Source organism: Zootoca vivipara, chromosome 11 (assembly GCF_965207765.1).
Source record: "Zootoca vivipara chromosome 11, rZooViv2.hap1.1, whole genome shotgun sequence".
NCBI lineage: Eukaryota > Metazoa > Chordata > Lepidosauria > Squamata > Lacertidae > Zootoca > Zootoca vivipara.
The window spans coordinates 12138903-12164567 of NC_142594.1; the positions used below are offsets into that span (position 1 = coordinate 12138903).

A 25665-nucleotide genomic window follows, 5' to 3' on the forward strand; every position below is an offset into this window, starting at 1 on the left:
TTGCTGGAAACCACAGACAGGAAGAGTGTCTTTGCACTCAGGCTTCCCACAGGGATATTGGTGGTCACAATGGAAACAGGATGCTAGACTAGATGGGCCACTGGCCTGATCTAACAGACTCTTCTTATGGTCTTATGCTCCCTATACTTAGGAAGCTGTTACAATTATGATGCCAACTGCAGAGCTACTGATGAACTATGCACAAGTTAGGTTATGTGAGGTTAGATTGCTTCAAGCATTAGTACCTGGAACATATAACAGAGGCAGATAATCCTTGCATTAAAACATAGGAGTCAGTAGTTTTGTGAGCCTAAGGGGGTTGGGAATCACAGCCAGAATCTAAACACATGTACCCTGATAGGGTATTTAATTGTATTACTCCTTGGTGAACTATTGGGTAGAACACTTCTTGCACACCTTGGATTTCGGCAAATAAAAGAGCTAGCAGAACATTCAGAAACTGCCTGCCCCTCTCAGCCACAGCCCTGGTGAGAGTGCTCATTTCAACTAATTCACATACAGTACCTATAATACAAAGTAGGCACGCAGCACCTTTCAAGACAGGTGCCACCCCACTCAAGGTTCTTTCTAGACATTGGGCCCAGCATCAGCACATGGGATCCTCAGGCGGTGGTCCACTGCCCTGGTGCCTGCTTATCTTGCCACCCTCCACCAGGACCACTCACCAGGACCTCCAGCACTTGTGCAAGTTGACTGGTGGCCACCCCACAATACTGGTCCCCCCCCCACACACAATGCCCTTGCACAGAAGTTGCTCCCATGGAGCCCTCCAAGTGTTGTTGGACCTACAATGCCCATCATTCCTGACTGCTGGCTATGTTGGGTAAGGCTGATGGGAGTTGCAGCCCAACAATATCTGGAGAGCACCATACTGGCTATCCCTGCCATCTAGTTCAATGTGGGAACTGCTGCAGTATGAGGTAATCTTCCCCTGGCAAAATTTAGGGGGGCAGCCATATGAAAGGAGCCCTACTGATTTTGGCAGGCTCTACTTCACTGGAGGTTTTTAAGCAGAGGTTGGATGGCTACCTGTTACGGATGCTTTAGTTGAGATTCCGGCATTGCAGGGTGTTGGAGTCCCTTCCCTTGCTACAGTTCTATGAGTTTATGATTACATGATTTAACAGGGGGGGGGTTAAACTTGGGGCTGGTTCCAGACCTTCATGAAAGAGATTATTTTGCCATGCAATCAAATATACTGTAATTCAAAATTAAAGGAGCAGAAACCATCGGGAACTCCTCTGTTACCAATCGTGGTGCCTTTTCTTTCTTTCTAAGGTGTCACAATTTGAACACAAATTACAAATAGCCTCAGGGCAGTGTACTGAAGCTGATCAGAATAAAACTAAGCAAAAATAAACCCTTTGCCTGTTAGGAGCCATTGGGAGCATCATCCATATTAAAGCTGAACTGCTGATTTGCCACTCGTGCTTTACCAATATCCTCACTGCCAGAGTGACCTTTTCAAGGTTTCTGTTATGCTATGTGATATTCTCCCAATATTACCAATGTATACAGAAGAGCTGCCCATCAAAACCAGTCAACTGTGGCTTTATCAAAGCATTATCTAGAGAGGGACAAAAACAGTCTGAGCAACATTTATCAAATAGAGTAATACAACCTTTAAAGTAAGCTTCCAATGAGTGGTTGCTACATGAGTAGAATATAAATGCAGTTTCCTTTGCATGTTATTTGAATTAGGAGAATTTGCCAGGATATTCCCTCCACTCAAATTTATTTCAGGTCCAATAAATAGATGCCAGTGCACACACCAGCTATTCACAACATCATTATGAAGATATGAGATACTTTATACTGAGTTGAAGAAATAATCTATTGAGCTCACAGAACTGTAGCATTGGAAGGGACCATAAGGATCATTTAGTCCAACCCCCGCAATGCAGGAATCTTTCACCCAAAGTGGGGCTCAAACCCACAACCCTGAGATCAAGAATCTCATGCTCAGCTCAGTTTTGTCAGTTCTGACTGGCAGAAAATTTCAAACCCACTTCCCAGGGTCTAAGGGAAACGAGGTACTAGGGACTGAATCTGAAGCCTCAAGCCCATCACAAAGGTGTGTCCTATGGGTTACAGCCTGGGGTTTGTCTGAGAGAGCTAAATCATAAGCCCAGATTTGGGAGACATGTTAAACCAAACCTTGGCTTCGCTTAGTGCAAAGCAGCAACTATCTCCTCTTTAGAAGCCTACACTTTTGCTCATTTGTTTTTTGGTTAGCACTATGTGCAAATGAGGACAATGTGTTCTACTACAAATGTACACACAGGGCCAGACCAGGACATTGTGCTGCCTGAGGCAGAATAACAAATGGTGCCCCTCTTTTGAAGTCAAATATATATAGCATCCAACAATGGCCAAGTTATTTGGCACCTAAGGCAGAAAACTCCACAAGTGCCTTGCCCTGAGAAACACAGTTTTGACTGAGACTAGAACTTTATGTCCTCCTCTTGGAGACACTTTGCTCTTGGTATAGACAAATTTATCCTGGACCTCCAATTTGACATGGAACTTGTGTCTTCTTTCAACGATGTAAACTGATGGCATTTATTAAGTTAGGTGGGTGGGTAGGTGGGTGTGTAATGAGGGAGACAGCTTCACCTTACCACTAAGGGCACTCCATAATGAGGGATCCACCACTGAGAACGTTCTGTTGTGTGTTAGCATGAACATAGCAGCAATATTTGTTCGTATAAGTATTATTGCTATTACTTTGTGATGTTCTGTGTGAATTTGCAGCTGAGGATGAGAGACAAAGACTTGGAAATTATTTATCCATGTACGCCAGGCATAAGATTAAAGGTATTGTTTGAAATGTTGCATGTGTGTGTGTGTGTGTGTGTGTGTGTGTGTGTGTGTATACAATTGACCAAATACACACAGACACACACACAAAAGATCTACTCAAATGTTCTTCAATAATTGCTGGCACAATTCAATAATAATTATGGATAATTTCAGTGAATATACTCTGCTATTTGGGGGGGATACATTTTGGCTAAAGCAACCTCAATCAGTTTATGGTTAATTCTTCATACAGTATTTTCATTTCCCGCCCCTCCCATCATTTGAACTATCCTGCCATGTTACTATGGTAACAACTATTGCCAAGATTTCCCGTAAATGGAAGGGGGGGAAGTGAGAGGGAGGAGAGGCAAAGTAGCCATAAAACTGACGCAGTTCATATGAATACTTGCCCTCGAGGAAGTATTATCTATAAGGCCTGACATACAAACTGCTTCATAAGAGAAAGGCGGATTCATGGCAGGCATGCTAAAATATCCGTGTGCTAGACTCTGAACAATTGTAAATATTTGATTACAAAAATATTTGAGGGCATTTCACAATGAATAAGTTGTGGCAGATGTAATCATTTTCCCTGCTTTATTTGTATCACATGATTTAATTCCTCCATTAAAAACAAAACAAAACCTCCATATAAAAATCTAGATGAAAGCCTTCTAGTCTGCTCTGTGGAGGGAATGGTTTTGCATGATTAGGTATGCAACCATGTGAGGTTCCACCTGCCATTTGAAATGGTACAGCCCACACATAGACTGGCCACCTTAGTGAGGACTGAGCCATAGAGCCAAGGGGGAAGCAGCAATCATATGAACTTAGACAGAACTGCTTGCAAGGCTAGGTTTTCCAATCTTACAGTTATGGAAAGACGCCCCAAGCTGTCTGATAGAATTAGGGAATTGATTATTGAGAAACTGATTGCAATCAAGTTTAACAGAAGTACCGAAGTAATTGCTTGAAAAACATTCTCATTATATGATTGGCTGACCAACTATTTTAGCAAAAAATAATAATTACTTGTTTGTGATGGAAGCCATAATGGAAATGGATCTTTGAAAACATGGGCTTGACCTTTATGAACAAAAGGTAAAAAAAATCTCCTTGTTTTCCCAGATGGAAGGAAAAAGCTAACATCTGTAGCCTTCAGCACAAAGAGCTGAGCTGTTTTCTACCCACTAATTGCTGCAATTGGTTTGAAGTCAAGAGGGGACAAGGAAGGAGGAAGGAGATTATATGTAGCCCATCTGCATCCAACATCTGCCAAGGGGGAATAAGACTGTAGTAAAAAGATTTTGGATTGATACAGCTAAATACAGAGAGGTGGGGCTGCTTGATTCAAGGCGGCTAATTAAATGTGACTATTTTAAGCAGCAGTTCTCAGTACATTTACGTGAAGTCTGTTCCCGCGAAATCAGTGAGATCCAATCGAGAATCTTTCCTTCTTGTACACAGGTAATAAAACTGAAATAAACAACTGCATTCTCTGCCAGTTGCACCCATGACACACACTCTCTGTGTGCATAGATATAGACTTGCCATGCCACAGCCACCAGTATGGGCATGTACCAACTGCATAATCAAGCTAGGATGGTCACTGGAGGCCACTGTGTGTGTGCAGGATCTGTACATAAGCATGTACTATTATATTGTTCCGCACTATTACTATATTTGCTATCCCTCCCATTCCTTTACTGATGCTTAGTCTTCTGGTTGCACACAAAACGTTTGCATGCCTCTTGATATCTTTTCAGTAAACTGCACTTTTTGGTTGAAGCGTGACACACACATTTACTGAAATGATGATAATGACACCTGCAGTGGCGGCCATCCAGCAATAGAGTTGCCTCCACCTCATGCATGGTCTTTGGGGCTGCAGGGCTGGGGACGTAGACTTAATTTTTGCTCCTGGTATGAATAGGCTGCGCAGAAGGCCAAGAGGAGGATCGGGGTCACTGGAGATGAGTAGACAGGAGTTGGGTTGATGTGTGATGGCTTGTAGGATATGCCTTAGGAGGTGTCTGTGGTTTTACGCACAGAATCATAGAATCACAGAACTGTGAAGTTGGAAGGAAACATGAGGGTCATCAAGTCCAACCTCCTTCAATGCAGGAATCTTTTGCTCAACATGGGGCTCAAACCCATGACCCTGAGGTTAAGTGTCTCATGCTCTGCCAACTGAGTTATCCCAGATGAGGACATGCACATACCCTTCTGGGAAGTGTATCCCATTCATTATTGTTGATAAGTGGGTCAGATAACTGCCACAGCCGAGCCCCGCTGTCTGTGCATACCCAGGACCCTTACTGTGTCCATATGCAAGGAGCCACTGTGTTAGTGAGTTCATTATTTTATTTCCATGAAATTGCACCCAGGATTCTCAATTAATGCATTTAGACAAGGAATGGGTGAATTTGGCAATTCTGGGTTTTTTTCTGTTTCTAATTTTTCCAATCTTAAATTCAGTTCTCCACATTTCCAGGTCAGTTTGTTGGGTGTAAAGTTGTTGTTGTTTTTTAATACCATAAAAATTCATTAGTGTGTTAGTGTGCATTTCTCCTAATGTACTCACATTTTATATGTGACTTTGCCTAATATACACTTTTTCTTTTTTCTTTTGCAAAGGCACATCCCCTAATGTAATGTATGCTGTTTTCACAAATATATACATTTTTAATGCACATTATACCTCAGTATATGCATTTCTGTACACATTACTTGGCTGGAATTTCTGCCCCATCCCTAATATAGACAAAGCTCTTCCAAGGAATAAACCAATTTACTGGAAGCTGGTGGGCTCCAGAAACTGAAAAAGGAAGAGCAGAGACTCACCCATTTTTTCTTCAAAATAGGCTTTTGATGAAACATTTGCATCAAGCAGCATGGACACCTATTTACATCATTCCTTTCAAGGGAAGGATAATTCTGAGAGTTTCCCGTCCTGTGTTGCTGAGTAGGCTCATTGGTGGAAAGCTGATTGACTGCTGTTATCAAACTTCGCCAGCTTTAAAGTCTTTTTTTAAGACTCTTCACCACCTCTGATTTATTAAAGTTTCATTACAGGAGGAAAAGAATCCTATTGATTTACAGCAGTTTTTAGAGTTATGATTGGAGTGTTCAAATTCACGAACAAGAGAAATGTTCAAGCTGTGCAAAAATATATTGCTTTCCAGAGAAATATTAATAATACATCTGTTGCTGCTGAAGAGTGGGGATATACTTTTTATACTTTGAAGAGTGGGGTATACAGTAGTTGTAATATGCTTACGAGGATAGCTGATAAAAATCACCTGAGATGTTTTGTTTTTTTAAATCATGCTTTAACTTTTAATGTCTAAAGTTCTTTGACAAGTCCAAAGCTCCGATAATCATTCAATTATTTCAGCATATTATCTATGTATCACTCCACCCCACAGTGGCACAAGAGGTCTACAACCATGTTTTGCAAAAATGTGTTCAGGAAAACCTACTTATTGGATCATATTGTATTTAGAGAGCTGATATTCCGCTTTCCAAGAGATTTACAAATGGAGATTAAAATGGAATTATTGCAACACAAAACCATTTTGCAAAAAAAGACAAATGAAAGAAAACAACATAAAACAAACCATAAAGCCGGATGAATCCACGAGAAAAATTAAAAGCAGCAGGGGGGGGGAATTAACATCAGAATATTATAAGATGAAAAAGGCAGCAGGGTGAAGTGGGGTGTCAATCTATTCCAAACATAAAATTATACTATACTGCTACCTGTATCAAATGGCTTTCTGCAGAATGGATAACTGACATTCAAATCTAAATTTGAGAGGAATTTGGTGAAGGTCGTACTACATACTACATAAAATACTATGGGAAGAGAGGAATTTTCAAGAAAGCAAATGAAACAAAATTCCTTGATTGTGAATTGCTGATAAATTGGAAACAACATAAAAGTCCAATCAGTCCAAATGGCTCACCGTCAATATGAAATTATATAAAGAAAAGTTGGAAGGTTTGAGATTTGGTGGTAATATAAGTTGTTTAGATATATGGACTTGAACAAACCATGGACTGCTGATGGAGAATTAAAACATTAAAAGATGTTTCCATCAGGAAAATTCCCAATGGTATGAATATTTTAAAGTAAAATCTTCAGCAAATAATTATCTGAGAATTCATCAGCAGCTAAGAGACCAATGGAATTTGACAAAATACCGATGAATGATAAAGATCACTTGTTGTCAAGGCTATACACCGTGTAAATACGGTACTGAACCTACTGACAATTCAGAATCTCTCTGAAATCTCGTCTGCAAAATCTAATAATTTCTCTCTGGATCATGAGCTTCTTGGTTTCAAATAGCTCAAATAACCTTTGCTCAAACAGTTTGCAGATTTGAGGGTCCCTGTCCCCTTTCCTTGACTTTTTATGAATTCTTTTGCAAATCATGTTCTAAGGAGTGAAAGGGTCTCATCTCCATTCTTAATAAGATCCTCTTGGATCTTAAATTTGAAACTGGTTGCTCTGCACTTAAAGCCTGAGAGACGGATTGCAATAATACAATCATTGATACTTAGTGGTAAAATCTATGGTCTGGTTCCCATCTGAAACCGACATAAAGGTATGCTGAAACTGATTTATCACTGGCACTTAACACCAGTAAAGCTCAGCTATATTCACAACTCACTATCCCTATTTTGCTGGAGAGGCTGAGGATCTCAGAGGTCATATTTGCCTGTGGTGGGTGTGTGAAAGTGTAGAGAGCTTTGGGGATTTGATTTTTTTATATCATTGGATAGGTTATCAGCCGAACACTCATTCCTCTGCTGACCTTAGCTCTCTTCTCCATTGGAAAAAAAACCCTGCATTCAGAAAAGAATGAGTATAAGGAACAGATCTCATATATGTTGATGGCAGCAAAATTATTATATGGTAGAGAACACAAATGGTGCCAACAACAAATGGATGGATTGACAAATGCTGGGCTTCTGCTTTAGTGGCCAAAATGACCCATTTCATAAGGACAAAAGAAAAAAGAGACAAGGTAGTTCTGAAGGGGGGAATAGAAGTTATTTATTGATCATTGCAAGCTAAAAATTGTTACTTCAACAACTAAGGGAAATTTTAGGTTATATTTTGCTATTCTTTAACTTCCTCTTATTATTCAATATCTTAATAATGGTTCATGAATTCTCAGCAATGGGGAACTCTTGAGTTTTATTGGAGACCTGCAGCTTCTAATATTCTATGAAGTCTTTCTGAAAGTACAAATAAGATGTGACATGAAGACTTTTGGGAGTGTGTGAATTTCCAACTTCTCTCAAGCACTTCTGCAATGATTCATAGCTCCAAAGGACTCCACGTATCATGCTGCTTAGTCCTATATTCTTCCAGGCTGAGAAATGCAGTTGAACACTTGTTAGCAGCATGGGAGACCTCCAGGCTGAAAGTGGCAGTGAGATTCAAGTCTATTGAGCTATCTATTAAGAACTGTCACAGCAGATTGCTACAAAGTTTTGCCTGTAATTGCAGTTCATGCTTAAGGCCAAATGTGTTCAGAACTGTATGGAGAAACTTCCAACTAGGTACCATGGAAAAGTTAGAATTCTAGAGGAATAGCAAATTGTGCACATCAATGCAACCTGTGCAGATTTACTTATTCCGTGTGGATTGACTGAATCACCATACTAACTGAGGTTTTTGGTGGGAAGGAGTGGTCAATATGAGCTGAAGGGGGTGAAGAAATGCGGGATGGCTACATTTGCATTGACAACATATATGGGTATTGTAGGACGAAAGAAGGTTGCCAGAATCTCTGATTAGTTATGCATTGAAATCTGCCTCCTACTATGCTTCCTGATAATGGAGAGGCTTATAAGAGCACTTTCACTGCCATCAAGCCATTACCGTGTTTCCCCCTTTTTAAGACGTAGCCATAATATAAGACATAGCAGGATTTCTAAGCAGTTGCGCGATATAAGCCATAACCCGAAAATAAGACATAGTGATAGACCCTTCCCCCCTCCCGCCAGCCAACTCCCCCCCATAAAAATCTCTCCCCATTTTACTGTCGCTCCAAAGACACGTATTTCTTTTAAAAGCTTGTAAAAATGCACCGTAGAGCCGTTCCTGCAGCCTCGTGATTCCCCCTCCCGTTTCTGTAAGCATTTTTTAAAATACCTGTAAAAGGATTCCAAAATATATTTTTTTTAGCTAGGCTGTGTGAGCTCTGCTTGCTTGGTGAAGAGGAGAAAAGTGGCATTTGCGGAGGGGAGAAGATGAAAGCACGAGGGAAAAAAGAGGGGCGATTGAAGACGCTGCCTTCCCCTTTAGGGAGAGACTCTGTGTGCGCGTCTCTCTCTCTCCCCCCCCCCCCCGCCTCTCTCTCTCTCTCTCACACACACACACACAGCCCACCTCTCGCTTCCCCCCACCTTTCCCCCTTTTAATAGCCTTTTAAAAAGTGATGATTCTTTTTTCTTTCTATTGCTTGTCTGTAGAGCTTCCCCTTTAAGGATTTGTACCGGTACCGGGATCGCTGCCGGTGGCGCAGTCCTTGCCTTGGGGATTAAGGACTTTCCCCTTCTCGCTGTTTAGGAGCTGCTAAACACTGCCCTACACCCTACACAAAAGTTAACATTTTGTGGGTAAGAGAAACACAGACGGGTTGTTAGGACCAGCAGATTATCTCACCCGGCTTTCTGCTGGCTCAATTGCTACTTAATTGCTACCATTTACCATCTTAATTGCTGCTCAGCTGGCTTCTTTGTTTTCTGCAGTATCTCAGCCGGTAGCCTCTTTGCTATCAGTGCTACAAAGTGCTACATTGTTGGAACTTTCGCTCTTAAGTCTTGGGCAGTTGGCTGGCTGGTAGAGATCCTTATTTGCTTTAGTATAGGCTACTGCTACGACTGCATCACACAGATAGATTCCATTATACTGTACTGGTTTAAATTTAAGAAGCTCCAGTGTAGCAGATTGCTATTAAGTGAGTCCCCACCTGGGAGGGGAGAGAGAGAGAGCAGCCCTTCGGAGGAGCTCCTTCCCTCCCTCACGAACATCCCAGGGCCGGGGAGAGAGGGCTGGGCCAGCGATGCACACACCTCCCTTCCCTCAGACTCCCTCTCATGGAGCTTGGTGGTGGCTGTTGCCCGTCATTTTCTTTCAGTCAAGAGTCCTGCCCCGCAGGGAGACAGGGAGCAAGAGGGGCACTGCTCCTGATGTAATAAAAATACCGGTAAGACATTCCCTGAAAATAAGCCACCCAGTGTTTTTTTGAGGAAAAAAAGTTATAAGACGGTGTCTTAAAATGTGGGAAAGACGGTACATAGAACATAGCTCTCATTCCTCTGCGTACATCACATTTTGTCTATAGAAAAGAGGCACTTCCTATGGACCGTTTCTTATACCCAATAAAAGCTTGGTGCTGGCTACCTGTGTGCTACTTGGCTCTATTAAAGGTGTTGGTAATAGTTTATAAACCCCAAATGAGTCAGGGTCCAAATATCTGAAGGAACACATACTCTAGTGCCAGCCAATTCAATTCTTAAGATTGGTGGGTAAGTGGGTGGGCTTTGCTTGTGGTCACTGCCAGGATTCATGGAGTTGGGAAGTTTAGAAAGATCTATGTGGTGGGGCCTCCGCTTTGGAATGATCTCCCCCCCACCCTGAGGTGTGTCTGTCTTTCACATTGCTGCTTTTCAGACGTCAACCGAATGTATTTTTATTTACCCAGGGTTTTACAGTTTGATACTGTGATAAGGAGGGGTTGAATCCACAGCAGCAATGCATGACTTGATGTTTTAGTGATTTATTATTTAATTTTTTAGCTTGGATGTGCATTTATAGATATTTGATATGTTTTGCTTTGGTGCTTGTTATGTATCATCCATTGCTCCTTTAGAGAAAGGGCAGTTCACAAACACCCTAAATAAATACTCTAAATAAAAGCCATGTGCCACAGATGTCAGTGACTAATGGCATATTTACAGTGATGCTTAAATCTATTTCCCCCATTTCCTACATACATTATTCAGTAATCACATTGGCTGGAATATACATTCATTTTTAAAATAGCTCTCCTTCACTTCTGATTCTTAGCTGACAGCATTCACACATGCAATTTGAGAGAGGTTGAAATACACTTTTAGTGCCATGTATGAAAATAGGCTACTGCATATGTAAATCTTCTAATAGATGATGAACTTGTACTAATATGTCTGGCATAAGATGAACTCACTGTACTGCTTTGGTTCCCAGCATAAGGAATCTGCATTGGCAAATTGCAAGTGTATGGAGGATATGCATTAAAGAAAGCTACCCCTTCTCGTTAATCTTGAAAGAGCTTTCCTTTGGCTCTTTTTATAAACGTGTCAGAATGAGCATAAAAGTGAAGATGCCTTCTGTCAAGATACTATCATGCTGAGAACTGTGGGCAAATGCAGGGATTTGCCTGTCTGCTCACAGGACCAGCCAATGCCATCATGCAGGAGTCAATCAGCTTTTAATGCTAAACTTAATTACATGGTTTTAAAACAAATCTATACTCTCAGCCCCTTTTTAATAGCCTCTGTGCATATTTTGGCTAGGTTGCAAAACTTCCCAAATGTATATGTGGTTTTAGAGTGACATTGAATACAATTCACCACCATTAATTCTATTTCAGCAAATCAGTTTTGCCACTGCTTGCTGCACCGTAAGTCAGGTTTGATGGTTTGGGGTGCAATACAGAGTCAGGGAAGTGCAAAACAAATACAAATCGCAAAGTTTTGCCTATACTGTATGTATTTATGCAACCTTTCGCCTGCTCATGTTGCACACACATGGGTATGGTACCCTTAATGTTACATCCCATTCTGGATGAATATGATAGAATAACACCAGTTCAAAGTTGCAATCAGCATAACATCTTTGCCCCCCCTTTATTGCCACCCTGGGCAGCTTTGAGATATAAATTTAATAGCCAAACAGCACATGTGGTACAGAGAAGGACATCAGCCAGACTGAAGTTGTGTCAATATCGTGGTATTACTGTGCATGTGGGTCACACAGATCCATTCCTTTCTGTGTCTGCATTTGTATACGTTTGTCTATACAAAAGCACTTTGCATTTCTGTGTGTTAAATGGGGATGAATGAATATTCCAGTTTCAGTTTCCTTCAGTTTCTCCTTTCTCCCAACCTAAATCCAGTTCTCCACATTTTTATCCAGCTATCTGCATTATAAAAAAGTCCTCATGAAAATTCACCAGCATTTTATTAAAAATTTCTCCAAATATACACATTTTTGTATGCAGTTTTACACATTTAGAATCACAGAATCATAGAGTTGGAAGAGACCACAAGGGCCATCCACCAACCCCCTGCCAAGCAGGAAACACCATCAAAGCATTCTTGACATATGCCTGTCAAGCCTCTGCTTAAAGACCTCCAAAGAAGGAGATTCCACCACACTCCTTGGTAGCAAATTCCACTGCCGAACAGCTCTTACTTTCAGGAAGTTCTTCCTAATGTTTAGGTGGAATCTTCTTTCTTGTAGTTTGAATCCATTGCTCCGTGTCCGCTTCTCTGGAGCAGCAGAAAACAACCTTTCTCCCTCCTCTATATGACATCCTTTTATATATTTGAACATGGCTATCATATCACCCCTTAACCTTCTCTTCTCCAGGCTAAACATACCCAGCTCCCTAAGCCGTTCCTCATAAGGCATCGTTTCCAGGCCTTTGACCATTTTGGTTGCCCTCTTCTGGACACGTTCCAGCTTGTCTGTATGCTTCTTGTACTGTGGTGCCCAGAACTGGACACAGTACTCCAGGTGAGGTCTGACCAGAGCAGAATACAGTGGTGCTATTACTTCCCTTGATCTCGATGCTATACTCCTATTGATGCAGCCCAGAATTGCATTGGCTTTTTTAGCTGCTGCATCACACTGCTGACTCATGTCAAGTTTGTGGTCTACCAAGACTCCTAGATCCTTTTCACATGTACTGCTCTCAAGCCAGGTGTCACCCATACTGTATTTGTGCCTTTCATTTTTTTGCCCAAGTGTAGTACTTTACATTTCTCCTTGTTAAAATTCATCTTGTTTGCTTTCCCCTCATCTACCAGGCTTGTAATTCTGTCAAAAAATGAGATCAGATTAGTCTGACATGACTTATTTTTCAGAAACCCATGCTGACTTTTAGTGATCACAGTGTTTCTTTCTAGGTGCTCACAGACCGTTTGCTTAATGATCTGCTCTAGAATCTTTCCTGGTATTGATGTCAGGCTGACTGGGCGGTAATTGTTTGGGTCCTCTCTTTTCCCCTTCTTGAAAATAAGGACAACATTTGACCTCCTCCAGTCTGCTGGAAGTTCGCCTGTTCTCCAGGAATTTTCAAAGATTATTGCCAGTGGTTCTGAAATCACCTCTGCCAGTTCTTTTAATACTCTTGGATGTAGTTCATCTGGCCCTGGAGACTTGAATACATCTAAACTAGCCAAGTATTCTTGTACTATCTCCTTGCTTATTCTGGGCTGTGTTTCCCCTGCTGAATGATCGGCTCCATATTCTTCAGGTGGGGCATTGTTTTCTTTTTTGGAGAAGACTGAGGCAAAGAAGGCGTTGAGGAGATCTGCCCTTTCTCTATCCCCTGTTCGCATTTCACCATCTTCTCCTCTAAGTGACCCCACCGTTTCCTTGTTCTTCCTTTTGCTACGGACATACCCATAAAAGCCCTTTTTGTTGCTTTTAACCTCTCTAGCAAGCCTGAGTTCATTCTGTGCTTTAGCTTTTCTGACTTTGTCTCTACACATGCTGGCTATTTGTTTAAATTCCTCTCTGGTGATTTCCCCCTTTTTCCATGTTTTGTACATATCCCTTTTAAATCTTAACTCAGTTAAAAGTTCTTTAGATAGCCACCCTGGCTTCTTTAGGCACCTTCCATGTTTCCGTCTCATTGGTATTGCCTAAAGTTGTGCTTTTTACAAACTCCCAACCATCATGAACTCCCTTCCCTTTTAGTATTTCTGTCCATGGGATCTCACCCAGCATTTCCCTAAGTTTTCAGAAGTCGGCTTTCTTAAAGTCTAGGATTTGAGTCTTAGTATGCTTGGTTGCTCCTTTTTGCTGAATAATAAACTCCAGAAGAGCATGATCACTCCCACCTAATGCTCCTGCCACTTCTACCCCACTAACCAGGTCATCACTATTGGTTAGGACCAGATCTAAAATGGCTGATCCTCTTGTTGCTTCTCCCACTTTCTGGACAATGAAATATAATGGATTTTGGCATGCTGTTTTAAAAATGTATGGCGAGGGTTGCACTCTATCCCCTAATATATGCTAACACATTGTTTGGTTGAAGAACCAAATTGGGGAAAGTATAAATTTAGAAAGAGTGGCTGGTTCACATGTGCGTTCAAAATGTGTGGATAAAGTAGCTTCTCATTAAAATTCAAACAAAATAAAATTTATCCCCATCCCTAGTTACAAAGAACAAGCTTTGAAGTCAGTCATACGTGCAATTATCCAAACTCCAAATATTATGCTCATTGACTTTGAGGAATAGAAAACTGTTTTGCATTACACATGCCTGCTTGAAATTCAAAGAATTGGTGTCTTAAGAACTGTATACTTTTGACAAGAGGAGGCATGCCCAGTTTCACTGAAGTCTAATGGTTACATTCTGCCATCAATTATGTATGAGCAAATCACACTGACTTCAGCAAGGCTTATGCATGTGTCACTAAGCGCAGGAATGCAGCCTTCTGCATTACTTAAAAACACTATTTTAATGATCAAAGAAATCTGAAAATGCAACTGGATTTCTGCTATGGAACTGGTTCATGCATAGGAAGAATATGAAAGCAATTCTGATTGGAAGAAAAACATCAACAACCAACTTTTTCAGATAGGAAGAGGAAAAACCTGCTGTTTTCTATGAGCGGAGAGTCACCAAGTCATATAACTTATTCCTTATTGTTTCCTTCTAAGCTAGCTAGATCCAAAGGAGCTTTGGATGTGGAATGCAGCACTCCCAGAGGCAGATTCAAATTTAAAGTAAAGCAGACAGAATAAATAGTGAAGATGTCACCACTCATGATGTTTTTTGCCTAGCATTATATTTCCCTCCCAAACAGAAAGTGACATCCTTTGCTTTTTGAATATGAAAAAATCCAAGAATATATCAAACAACAGCCTAAATGTGTTGCCAAATGGTCTACATTTATTACTGCTCTGATTGTGTATTCTAAATATAGAAAAACTAAGGTGACTTTCTACTTGGCCAACAAGAAAAACTAAATTCAGTGAGCAGCTCATATTATGGAAATACATTATCCATGTAACAGCTAATAATAATTGTTCTCTCCCTAGCAGCTTTTCTCTTTAAAGAAAAGCTATTATTGCACACCAATGTGCATGAGTGATGCAAGATTCCAGGGGGTCCAGCTGCTTACCCAGAGTTTGGGTTTCCTTTGAGAATGAGGCACAGCGGAGACTGTGGTGTCTTTATGATATATGGTTTATTTACACATACAGAGGTACCTTGGTTTAAGAACAGCCCTGTTTATGAACTATTCGGTTTACAAACTCCACAAAACTGGAAGTAATGTCCCGGTTTGCGAACTTCACCTCGGTCTAAGAATGGAAGCCAAATGGTGGAAGGGCACCGGTGGTGGGAGGCCACAATAGGGAAAGCGTGCATCGGTTTAAGAATGGTTTCAGTTTAAGAATGGACTTCCAGAACGGATTAAGTTCGTAAACCGAGGTACCACTGTATATACAACCTGAGTCCATGATGGAGAGGTTAACAGCATTAACACCCCAAGGGTATTGTTTCTCCCATAGCCACAGCCTTGGATTCAAACAGATATCAAACATTGCTCTATGTCTCTGTTTTCTCCCAGTTTAATGCTTTACATCTAGGTTCCATCACTGCTAAACTCTAATCCAAACGCTGGCTTTGTCTGTTGAGGCTCTTGCACTGAATCCCTTAATCCCCCACCACATCACCAGGAACCTAGTTTGACTATTCCCAAGAATAAGAAGGCTTGATTAGCTTTTAACACTTGCTCCAGGGATTAGAAGGGTCTGGCATATAGCTTAACACCCCAAACTCATAACAATAAAGACCTACAGGGTTGTGGGGGGGGGAAAAGCAATTTCACAGGAGTAATGCTTAATTGTTAAACTTTAAGAGGAGAAATGTTTAAGCAGCCCCTTCCACTGCGTGCAATCATGGGCTCCTTGGTTATATGTTGTTTTGTTTCTTAAAGCCAGGGAAACACTGGATTGGAGTGAGACATTGAACTGGATTGGTTATTAGTATGAAGGGGGAAATCACATGATTACCGCTGCCATTGCTGGTGTTGGACATACTGTGTGGGACTGCCTTCAGTCATTCACATATTACTATAGTCATCTGCAGTGAAGACACCTGCATGCAATCAATGTGGACATCTAAGTGAGGTGACTCTTCCCTTCAGTAATCATGTGATGCCTCCTTCATGCAACTAACATATGAATTCAGAGATGAGAGAATGTTTTCACTGTTTTAAGAATATTTTAACTATAACTGTTTTAGATGCTTTCAACTATAACTGTTTTTGAGCGTTTTCACTGTTTTTAGATTTTTAAATTGTTTTGATGAGGATGTGTTTGCCATCCTGGGGTCCTTCGGTAGGAAAGGCAGGATATAAGTTCAATAATAATAATAATAATAATGGTACATAACTTAGTTGAACTTAATTCTCATTTAAATTAATGGAATGTAAGTCACGACTAGCTTTTCCCATTGATTTCAATAGGAGCTAAGTCAGCTCACCTAGGCTGCAATCCTATATACTTTTTCTGAAAATAAGTCTAACAGAAACTTAGTGGAGCTTACTTTTGAGTAGACATGCATAGGCTTGTGCTGTTAAGTCTGGATCCAACCCACTATGCGAAGCTTTGCCCGCAAACACCTCACACTGCACAACTGTTTAGTCCTGCTTATCTCCAAAGAACCTGGATGGGAGCTTAATTTCACAGTCACTTCAAAAGACACCCCCCACCCCGAAATATTCACTATTATACATTCAGTTTCAGCCACCCATGGAGAAAGAATGCACAACAAACATCTATATTGAATTATTATGGTTCAAGCTGCAGGGCTTAATCACCATATTAGGGGTGTTTTGTTTTTTTTAATCTCTCCTTACAAAGCCAGCCGCTTAATGAAAGTAGCAAAAGTAGCATAATATGTGTCTGGTGGCAAATGAAGGAAAGCTGTAGACACAGGTTCACTTTAATTGAAGCTTATCAACAAAAGCCCTTGTAGTGGTTTCAATATGTTAATCAACGTACCTATTTTGAAATATTGGTTTCCCTCTCCCCATTTTTCTTATTTATGCATAGAAGGTATATCTACCAGAGAAATGTTGAAAATGCAATGTACAGCTTCTGTTCCATGCATGCTTACTGAGGATTAAGAATAACTGCCCATAAAAGTTCATAGATGCATTATTTTTTGATGGTGGTGGTTTAAAATTAAGTTACCATTTGATAGCTACAACAGAGCCCTGCCGCCCTATATACTGGTAGGCTTCAAACTAGAAATGTGCATGGCTGGGATGCAGGGGCAACCCTACCATTAGGCAAAGTGAGGCATCTACCTCACGTGGCAGGTACAGGGGGGGGGGCAACAGCTGCAACTCCTAACTGTTCCTCCTGAATGCCCCACCCCACCATTCCTCTCTGTTGTGACATCGCCTTTCATGTGGTGGAAGATGCTCTCTTGTCACTAATGTTGAATTAAGATTTGGTTGCCAGTTCAGCTGGCTACTGTACATGGAATGGTAGAGGGATATGTGTCTCCTTCCCTTCTCCTGATCGAGAGCAGAGGGGTGTATTGTAGGGTGTCCCTTTGCAAGCAGGTTCTCTGCAGGGAAGCCACTTGCACCTGAAGGTGTGATGGCTCAACAGCTGGTGCACACAGGCATCAATCCTGTGTTAGGTACCCGTTGAGGGATGGAGTGCCAGGAAGGAGGGAGTACCAGTGGTTGTGGGCTTCTCCCTTCTCCCAGGAAGACACAATCAAGTTGGTCTGGGCCTCTACATGGGGTTTTCCCAAACACTGCCTGCTTTTCCTTCCTGCCTGGTGCCCCACCCCCATCCTGAACAACAGCGATCCACGGGTGTCTTTACCCTACTTGGCCAATGCCCAAATCCCTGTGAATAGGTCCAATTTTAAGCTAGGGGCTTGGACCTGGTGCAAATCTGGTGCACAGCCATATTGGATGGGGTTACGGGAAGACTGTAGAGATGTCCTATTGTGGCCCATTGTAATGCTCGCATGAACCCATGTGTATTCCTGCAGATGAGTGGGAGGGGAGGGAGGTGGTAAATTTATGAGAATTTTTCATGGAATAATACTGTGACATCATCCTGAAACTTGTTCTCACTCAGCAGAAAGATCAAGCCTACATTTCTCATTGAAATTTCTCCTCCACTCTAGATTGCAGCATTTTCACTGGGACTCTGGCATTGTTTAACATTACATGTTGATCCAATGGGCCTCAGTTTCCCTATAAATGTGGCCAAGATCATGGGCTATGGTGATATCTTTATAGCCGTTATTTTATGTGAACTAGTAACCAGTTTTAGAAAACCCAGTAAACATTTTTTACTACGAGAGAGAGAGAGAGAGTTTCACAGAGCAACATTACGCCAGCTTCCTTGAGGATTAAAGTTCTAGAATAAAAACCTTCTAACCCTATTCATGTCTAAGATGTTCTTACTCTTTATGAATGGTAACTGGAGTGTGTGGAAAGCAATTGGAACAAGCCCATTAAAGTAGAAAGTCTGCCTAGCAGGCATAAACAAACTAGTTTATTAGGAATTAAACAGACATATAGATCATCTCTTTGCTGTAAGGGACAAAGAACACTTTTACAATAGCTCCAAACAAATATACTGCACAGATTCTTCTCCCCGCCCCCCGACTAGCTTTAGTGATAGAATGAAACAATTCTGCTCCATTGTACAGATAGTACAAAACAATTAGCCTGTTCATTCACTCAACCTGTTCTGAAATTCACATTTTTGAAAAAGTTGTATTTTAATAACACTTTCACTGTTTATATGACAACACATCAGTACTCTTTTTTTGTCACTGAAATCCCTGAGAGGATCGCTGTATTTTTTATCTCTTTTCTTTTCTTGAAAAGCTTATACAATAAAAGCCCAAAGCAAATCTTGCAATCAGGGACATTGACAGAAAGGGCTGACAGATCTTTTATATTCTGCTTCCAATACTTTTTAGAAACCTAGAAGTTTGTTCTCAAAAGCCATGCAAAAATCAATGAATGTTTCAGTCTGTGACTTACATCTGCATAATACACGTCATATCCATCACCACATAACAACAACCTGCTTCTACCTGGTTGACAGTTTTGCAGGCTCACCCACCAAAAGGCAAAGAAAGCTGAAAGGGACTGCCAGGAACGAGGAGCTGTTGGGTGATCCATTGTTTATCTCTGCTTTTTTATTTCCTACCAGTGCAACCCCTACCATGTCTACTCAGAGTGAGTCCTACTGAATTCATTGGGGCTTTCTCCCAGGTAAATGGTGCTACAATTGCAGCACTGTATTGCTATCCCTGCCTTAACCTGCCAACTGCATGCATGCATCAGCTGAAGCAGATTCTGGCTTATGAATGCAAAGACTAAGATTCATTCATCTTTGTTTTTTGTAGCCTATGTATCTGAAGTACTGAAGCTCAGTGGTAGAGCATCTACTTTGGAAGTAGACTGTCCCAGTTTCAATTCGTGGCATCTCCAGGAATGTCTCCTATTTGAAGTCAAGGAAGAAGCCTTTGCTAGTCAGCACAGGTAATACTCAGCTTGCTATGCTCAGATGAATTAAATCAGTAATAATATACTAATCACTTATGTGCAGATGAAGTAAATTTTAGGTGCATTATAGAAAGTACTTCATTCACCAGTGCTTGAATTAGCACTAGCTTGAGATGTAATATTTCCATTAGCTCAAACTCTATTAAATTATCTTATGGTGATGAATATAACAATAAATAGAAAAACATCTTAATCTGTGCTACTCTCATAAATGGGCTGGGAATGACCCTCGTAAACTAACTTGAAATCCTCTTTTTGGATATGATTTTCAACCTCTCTTGCAAACAGATGAGTACATCCTATGTATCTATTCAGACTGTGTGAATTATGAACGTGTGAAAATAATTTTCAACCATACCATAGCTCCATAAATACATAATCCCTAAATAGAAACATTCCATCACTATGTAAAAAATGAACACAAAAGAATTCGTAATAACCATAGCAGTTAAAACACCTAATAACTTTTAATGGAATTAGATAGCATGGCATGTAGCTTGTGGAAAGTAATTTGATGAAATGAATCAAGGTTTGGATATAAAACATTTATCAACAGATAAAACCTACTAAACTAAAGGAACTGAGTACATCCATATATACTCGAGTACAGTATAAGCCTACTTTTTCAGCACCAAAAATGTGCTGAAAAAGCTGCCCTCGGCTTATATTCGAGTGAGAAGGGCGCCGCCGGAGAAAGGCACAGGACCGGGGGTTCAGAGAAGCGCTGCGCTGCGACTCTCCAAACCCCTGTCCTATGCCTGCTCTGTGCGAGGCGGCGGGGAGGGAGAAGCGGCGAGGAGGGAGAAGCGGCTGGGAAAGGCATAGGATGGTATTTATTTTTATTTTTGAAATTTACCAGTAGCTGCTGCATTTCCCACCCTCGGCTTATACGCGAGTCAGTAAGTTTTCCCAGGTTTTTTTAAGGTAAAATTAGGTGCCTCGGCTTATATTTGGGTCGGCTTAAACTTGAATATATACAGGTATTTATCCTCTTTAATTTTACTTTATTTAGCAGCTCTAAAGGTAAACAAATTCTTCATTTGCAAACATGCAAAGCACAGCTACTATGACAACAATAAAACTGAGAGTTCAGGGTCAAAAACAAGTTCTGCATGGAACAAAGAGACACCTTAAAAATGTACAGCTGCTACAAAAAGTAAGAAATATACATCTGTCTCTGTTCTCCCCTATCATAACATCTGGTAGAATTTACCTGCACCCTATTGTGTTTTCAGGCCCCATTCCCATCTTCCTTGGAGGAAGACTCATGGGAGGTGAAGACAACTTTTGGGGAAGTTGCTGTTCTCAGCTCTGAGACCCAAACTGGAGCATGTAGTACGTACTGCCATCTTTCTCAGACTCAAGACAATGCTCTTAATAAAGCCCCCATCACTTCCACGCTGCAGGAACCAATGACTGCGCCACCATTCTGCTAAATCAACAGTTCTATACAGCACAGAAGGAAATGCTCTAGCCAGAACCTTAGACACTCCTCTGTCCAGGATCTGGATGTGACTCAGCTTTTCCTGATGACACCTTGTTTGTAAGTGCCTGTGCCAAAGACCACTCCCCACCTCAACCTCAACCCTTGCTGGGACCGGACACCTATGCCTGGCATTATACTGCCCCCCCCCTTTATCACTGAGAACGAGGGGAAAATAGAACATCAGCACACAGTTATGTTCTGGGAATTACAATTTGCAGCTGCAGCTTTATTTATTTTATATATACCATTTAATCATCAAAACCTCTAAGTGGTTAAGTTATCAGAGGCATTCATGCATTTGGCAGCATCCAGGCATCTAGCAACATGGCTAGGTTGTCCCTAGTAGTTCAGACAACTGCTATAAGAGAAATTGGCAGAGATCCAACTCTAAGACACATGGGCCCATCCATTTGCTATCACCACTAACTCGCCCTTAAAAGAAAACAATTTAACAGCTTAACCCCTAGCCCAAGAAAGGGGAGGAAAGGGATAAGGTGGGTTGTGTGAGACAAATAATGGAAGGAAAAATACAATAAAGGTCAGAAATTTTGATAAACATTAAGAGGGGGAGAAGGGGGGGGGCAAGAGTAGTATCACCCATATCCAAAGTAAGTACACCTAAAATACAGAGGAAAAGTCAAAATATTCAGATGATTGTCTACTTACTAAGCAGTTGGCAATAGAGGACTTGTAAACTTCTCTTCATGGTATCATCTGCTCCAGGTTGTCCTGCAGTTTATTCATGATTCTGTCTAGGAGATGAAGAAGAAGAACAGGATATGAATAAGTTAGTTTGTTTTTTGTTTGCTTTTGTGTTTTTGTTTGTTAAGGAGCTATCCTGGTCTATGTGGCCTCTTTGGCCTGCTAAAAAGAAACATAATCAGAAAATGTCAGGTTACAGGTAGGTAGCCGTGTTGGTCTGGGTCGAAGTAAAATAAAAAAATTCCTTCAGTAGCACCTTAAAGACCAACTAAGTTTTTATTTTGGTATGAGCTTTCGTGTGCATGCACACTTCTTCAGATATCTGAAGAATATCTTCTTCAGATATCTGAAGAAGTGTGCATGCACACAAAAGCTCATACCAAAATAAAAACTTAGTTGGTCTTTAAGGTGCTACTGAAGGAATTTTTTTAGAAAATGTCAGAATAGGCTGCAGAGTCCCTGTGTCGTACTTGGTTGACCAAGTTGCCAACTGTGAGTATTTTAAACAATAAGATATGTGAATTAAAATGAAGCAGACAACTGAGTATTTCTGCTGCTGGGTCTCTTTATTATACAGATTGGGAGCCATTTATTGTGGGATGGGTGCTCCTCATGCATGCACATTTTTGGCACTGCTCACACAGTAATGCTGGTATAAAAATGCCAGCCCACATCTGCAAGACCACATATCCCCCACCCCTGCATGGTTTTCATAACCATCTGTCTGATGTTTCTTACAGAGAATTCGTATCACCACTCCTCCCAGTAATTGTGGTAGTTGGCATGCACCCAACCAATTCATAATGATCTCTGAGCAGTTCCAGAAGGCACCCAAGAAATATATAACAAAGCTTATAGGTGACTGTTGTGCTCAGATCCTTATCACCAAAACACATGGATCCAAAGAAGCATTACATTAGTTTCATGAAGCCACGGGGGTTTTAAACTTATTTTTATTGGGGGAAACCTGCTTCTGAAACCAAGGGAAATTTGAAAAACAGTTTGGAGGCAGCTAAATAAAGCAGGGTGGCGGTGTTTTTGTGTGTCAAACATTTCACTGGAATCTGTGTAAGCCTATGCAGGTCTTTGGATGCTAGCCGTCATCTTTTGTCATTGCAACAAGATCCAGAAAGCCTCCACCAGCATCTATCAAAGAGCTTTACTGCAGAGTCTGCCACTTCAGGCTGAAGAGCCAACCCTTGAAAAAAAAGTTAACAATCTTTAGGCACTTGATACCTTTTATTTCTCATAAGAACATCTCTCCCTCTCTTCCAACTCAAGGCATTTACAAGCTATTCCAATGCCCTCCACTATAATTCCTTTGGAGCTTATTTAAGAGATGATCTTGAAGGCATCTGTGCTACAAGCCAAACCAATAAACAGCACTCCGCCACTGATTAAATGCCAGGAGTTTATGAAAGCAGGAGGACCAAATTTGATTTGTAGATGGAAGTCTCCTAGGATTGCCACTTTTATTAGCTCCATTTGCCTGCAGAAGAGGCGAGACATTCACTTATGGTATCACTTTACAGCTATTCATACACACGGTGATGAAGAATACTCCCATTTGGATATCTCCCTTCTCTCTTCCCGCTCTCAATTTCATTTTAAAACTGGTTGTGAATGTGAAAATGGTTCAATATCTCCTGGAGGGAAGACATCGTTTTCACTTAAATCAAATAATATTTACTCATGTTCCATTGATCTTGTGCATAAAGTGACATATCCTGAAGGTAAATAGTTTCAAAGAAGGGCTTTTAAATATTAAGAGAGCAACCCAAAGTTCCTGAGGAGGTCTGCTGAGGAGCAGTTAGACGTTGTAGACCTTCCCCTCCATTAGCAGAAAGGGAAGTCCACAGACAGAAGTGGTCCATTTGAGTCCTTTTCACAGAGGAGGAAAGCTCTGCCATCATTCCCGCCACCTTTTAGATGTATTTCAATACGAATACAGGCTTATGAACATGTGAAGCTGACACAGACTGGAAGTAGACTGATCAATCCATCAGATCCATCCTCACTCAGATCCTATGTGTACTGGGATGTACAAACATAGTCCCTGTACCTGTGCAGGAATTCCTATTTATGTACAGAAAGAAGGGGCAGGGCTCTCTCTCTCTCTCTCTCTCTCACACACACACACACACCCCGTATATATTTATTCACAAGCAGACCTGTTTAGGGAAGTTTTTAATGTTTGATGTTTTATTCTGTTTTTAATCTGTTGGGAGCCAACCAGTTTGGCTGGGGAGGCCCAGCCTGATGGGCAGGGTATAAATAATAAATTATTATTATTATTATTATTATTATTATTATTATTATTATTATTATTATTATTATTTGGTCATCTAAGATATTTATTCCACCACTGATGTGGTCTGTCCACATCAAGCTGGCTTTAAAAGCAGGGGTGGGAGGCATTTTTCAGCCTGAGGGCCACCATTTTCTTCTAGGGTACCTTCTGGGGGTGGCCTGTGGGGCAGACCAATGAATATAAAATTTACCTTTGTACAGCAGACTAGATGGCTCACACACACACACACACACACCTCTCTGCCCTCCATCGAAGCAGTTTAGAAGCAAGAGCAAGGTCCAAGGCCACATTCTAGCCGGCAAAACACTCAACAAGGATACACTCAAGAAGACCCCGTGGCGTAGGCTTGCCATATTTCAAAAAGTAAAAATCCAAACACCCCCAAAATTGTTGATTTTTTTTTTAAAGGGAAAAGTTAACCCTTATGCGTAATAATGCAGCTAGCTACCATAACTAGTGCACCTCTGGCCACTGTTGCCCTGCTTTCTGTGGCTCCCCTTCAAACCTGCTCTCCCTTCCCGCCGCTGCCTACAAGGAGCCTGCCTAGCCTCCTGCAGCCATAGAGTCACCTCAAGCCAAGAGTGGGGGGTGGGGGAGCTATTCCACTAGGGCTAGAGGCCACCCAACGTCCCTGGATCACAGAGTTCATGGAGAGTGAAAGTGATGCTCTCGCTTCCGATTTCTGGAATAAACACACACACACACACTTGCACACAAGCCCATGTTGCTTCCCTTTTACCTGCAGGAGGCGGTGGGAGTTGTTGTGCAGGAATGCTCACACCTTGTAGCAAGGCAGGCAGGCTCAAAGATGTAAACAGCGGGTCTAGGCCCCTCGGAAAGGCGTGCCAGGTGCTGGCACTGCGGCTGTGGCAAGAGCCCACCATGCTCGGGACACTGTGCTGGGACAACTGCGCCTCAGAGAAATAACTACTCTCGATTGCACTATGTAATAATGTATACATTGTTGTGCTAGTTTTTATTGTATTTAAATAGGAGTTGGATAATTTATTGATTTCTGAGAGGCAAGAACAGGCTTGTGCACAAATAAGAACCATGAGACATTTGGGTTGGAAATGTCAGTCTTTCTTCTGCCAACAGCTGAAAAAACCAGACCACTTAACGGTCATGAACCTTACATAAAACTCTATGCAATAAATTGAGTAAGATCCTTTGGGTCAAATCCTACTCTGGCTTTATAGCTTATTAATATAAGTGAAGTCATTCAGTTGAGCAGACGTGGATCCTTTTGGGTAAAATATTAAAAGTGAAGTTACTTTTGAAGGTAATACAGAATGGGATGAAGAAAGAAAACAAAGCAGAGTGGAAGGTAAGAAAAAGCTTGCAAGGCTACACCAAAATTGATCAAATGCTAGTAAAGCAACATAAGCATGGCTTTTTACGGCTGCAAACCTATAACTGAGATTAAGGATGGGCAAATCTGTCAATCTGGGTTTACACATATAATGGTAAGTCAAAC

The 25665-nt window shown here is 41.2% G+C and overlaps 1 protein-coding gene across 1 annotated transcript in view; it reads right to left on the reverse strand.

Annotated features, from left to right (window-relative positions):
• Positions 1–25665, reverse strand: part of TMEM108 (transmembrane protein 108) — a 179626-nt gene that overhangs the window by 67475 nt on the left and 86486 nt on the right. Inside the window, exon 3 of the mRNA XM_035130121.3 lies at positions 21842–21927. Within this exon, the coding sequence (XP_034986012.1) occupies positions 21842–21881 (40 nt within the window). The 5' untranslated portion in view covers positions 21882–21927. The remainder of the gene's footprint in view (positions 1–21841; positions 21928–25665) is intronic.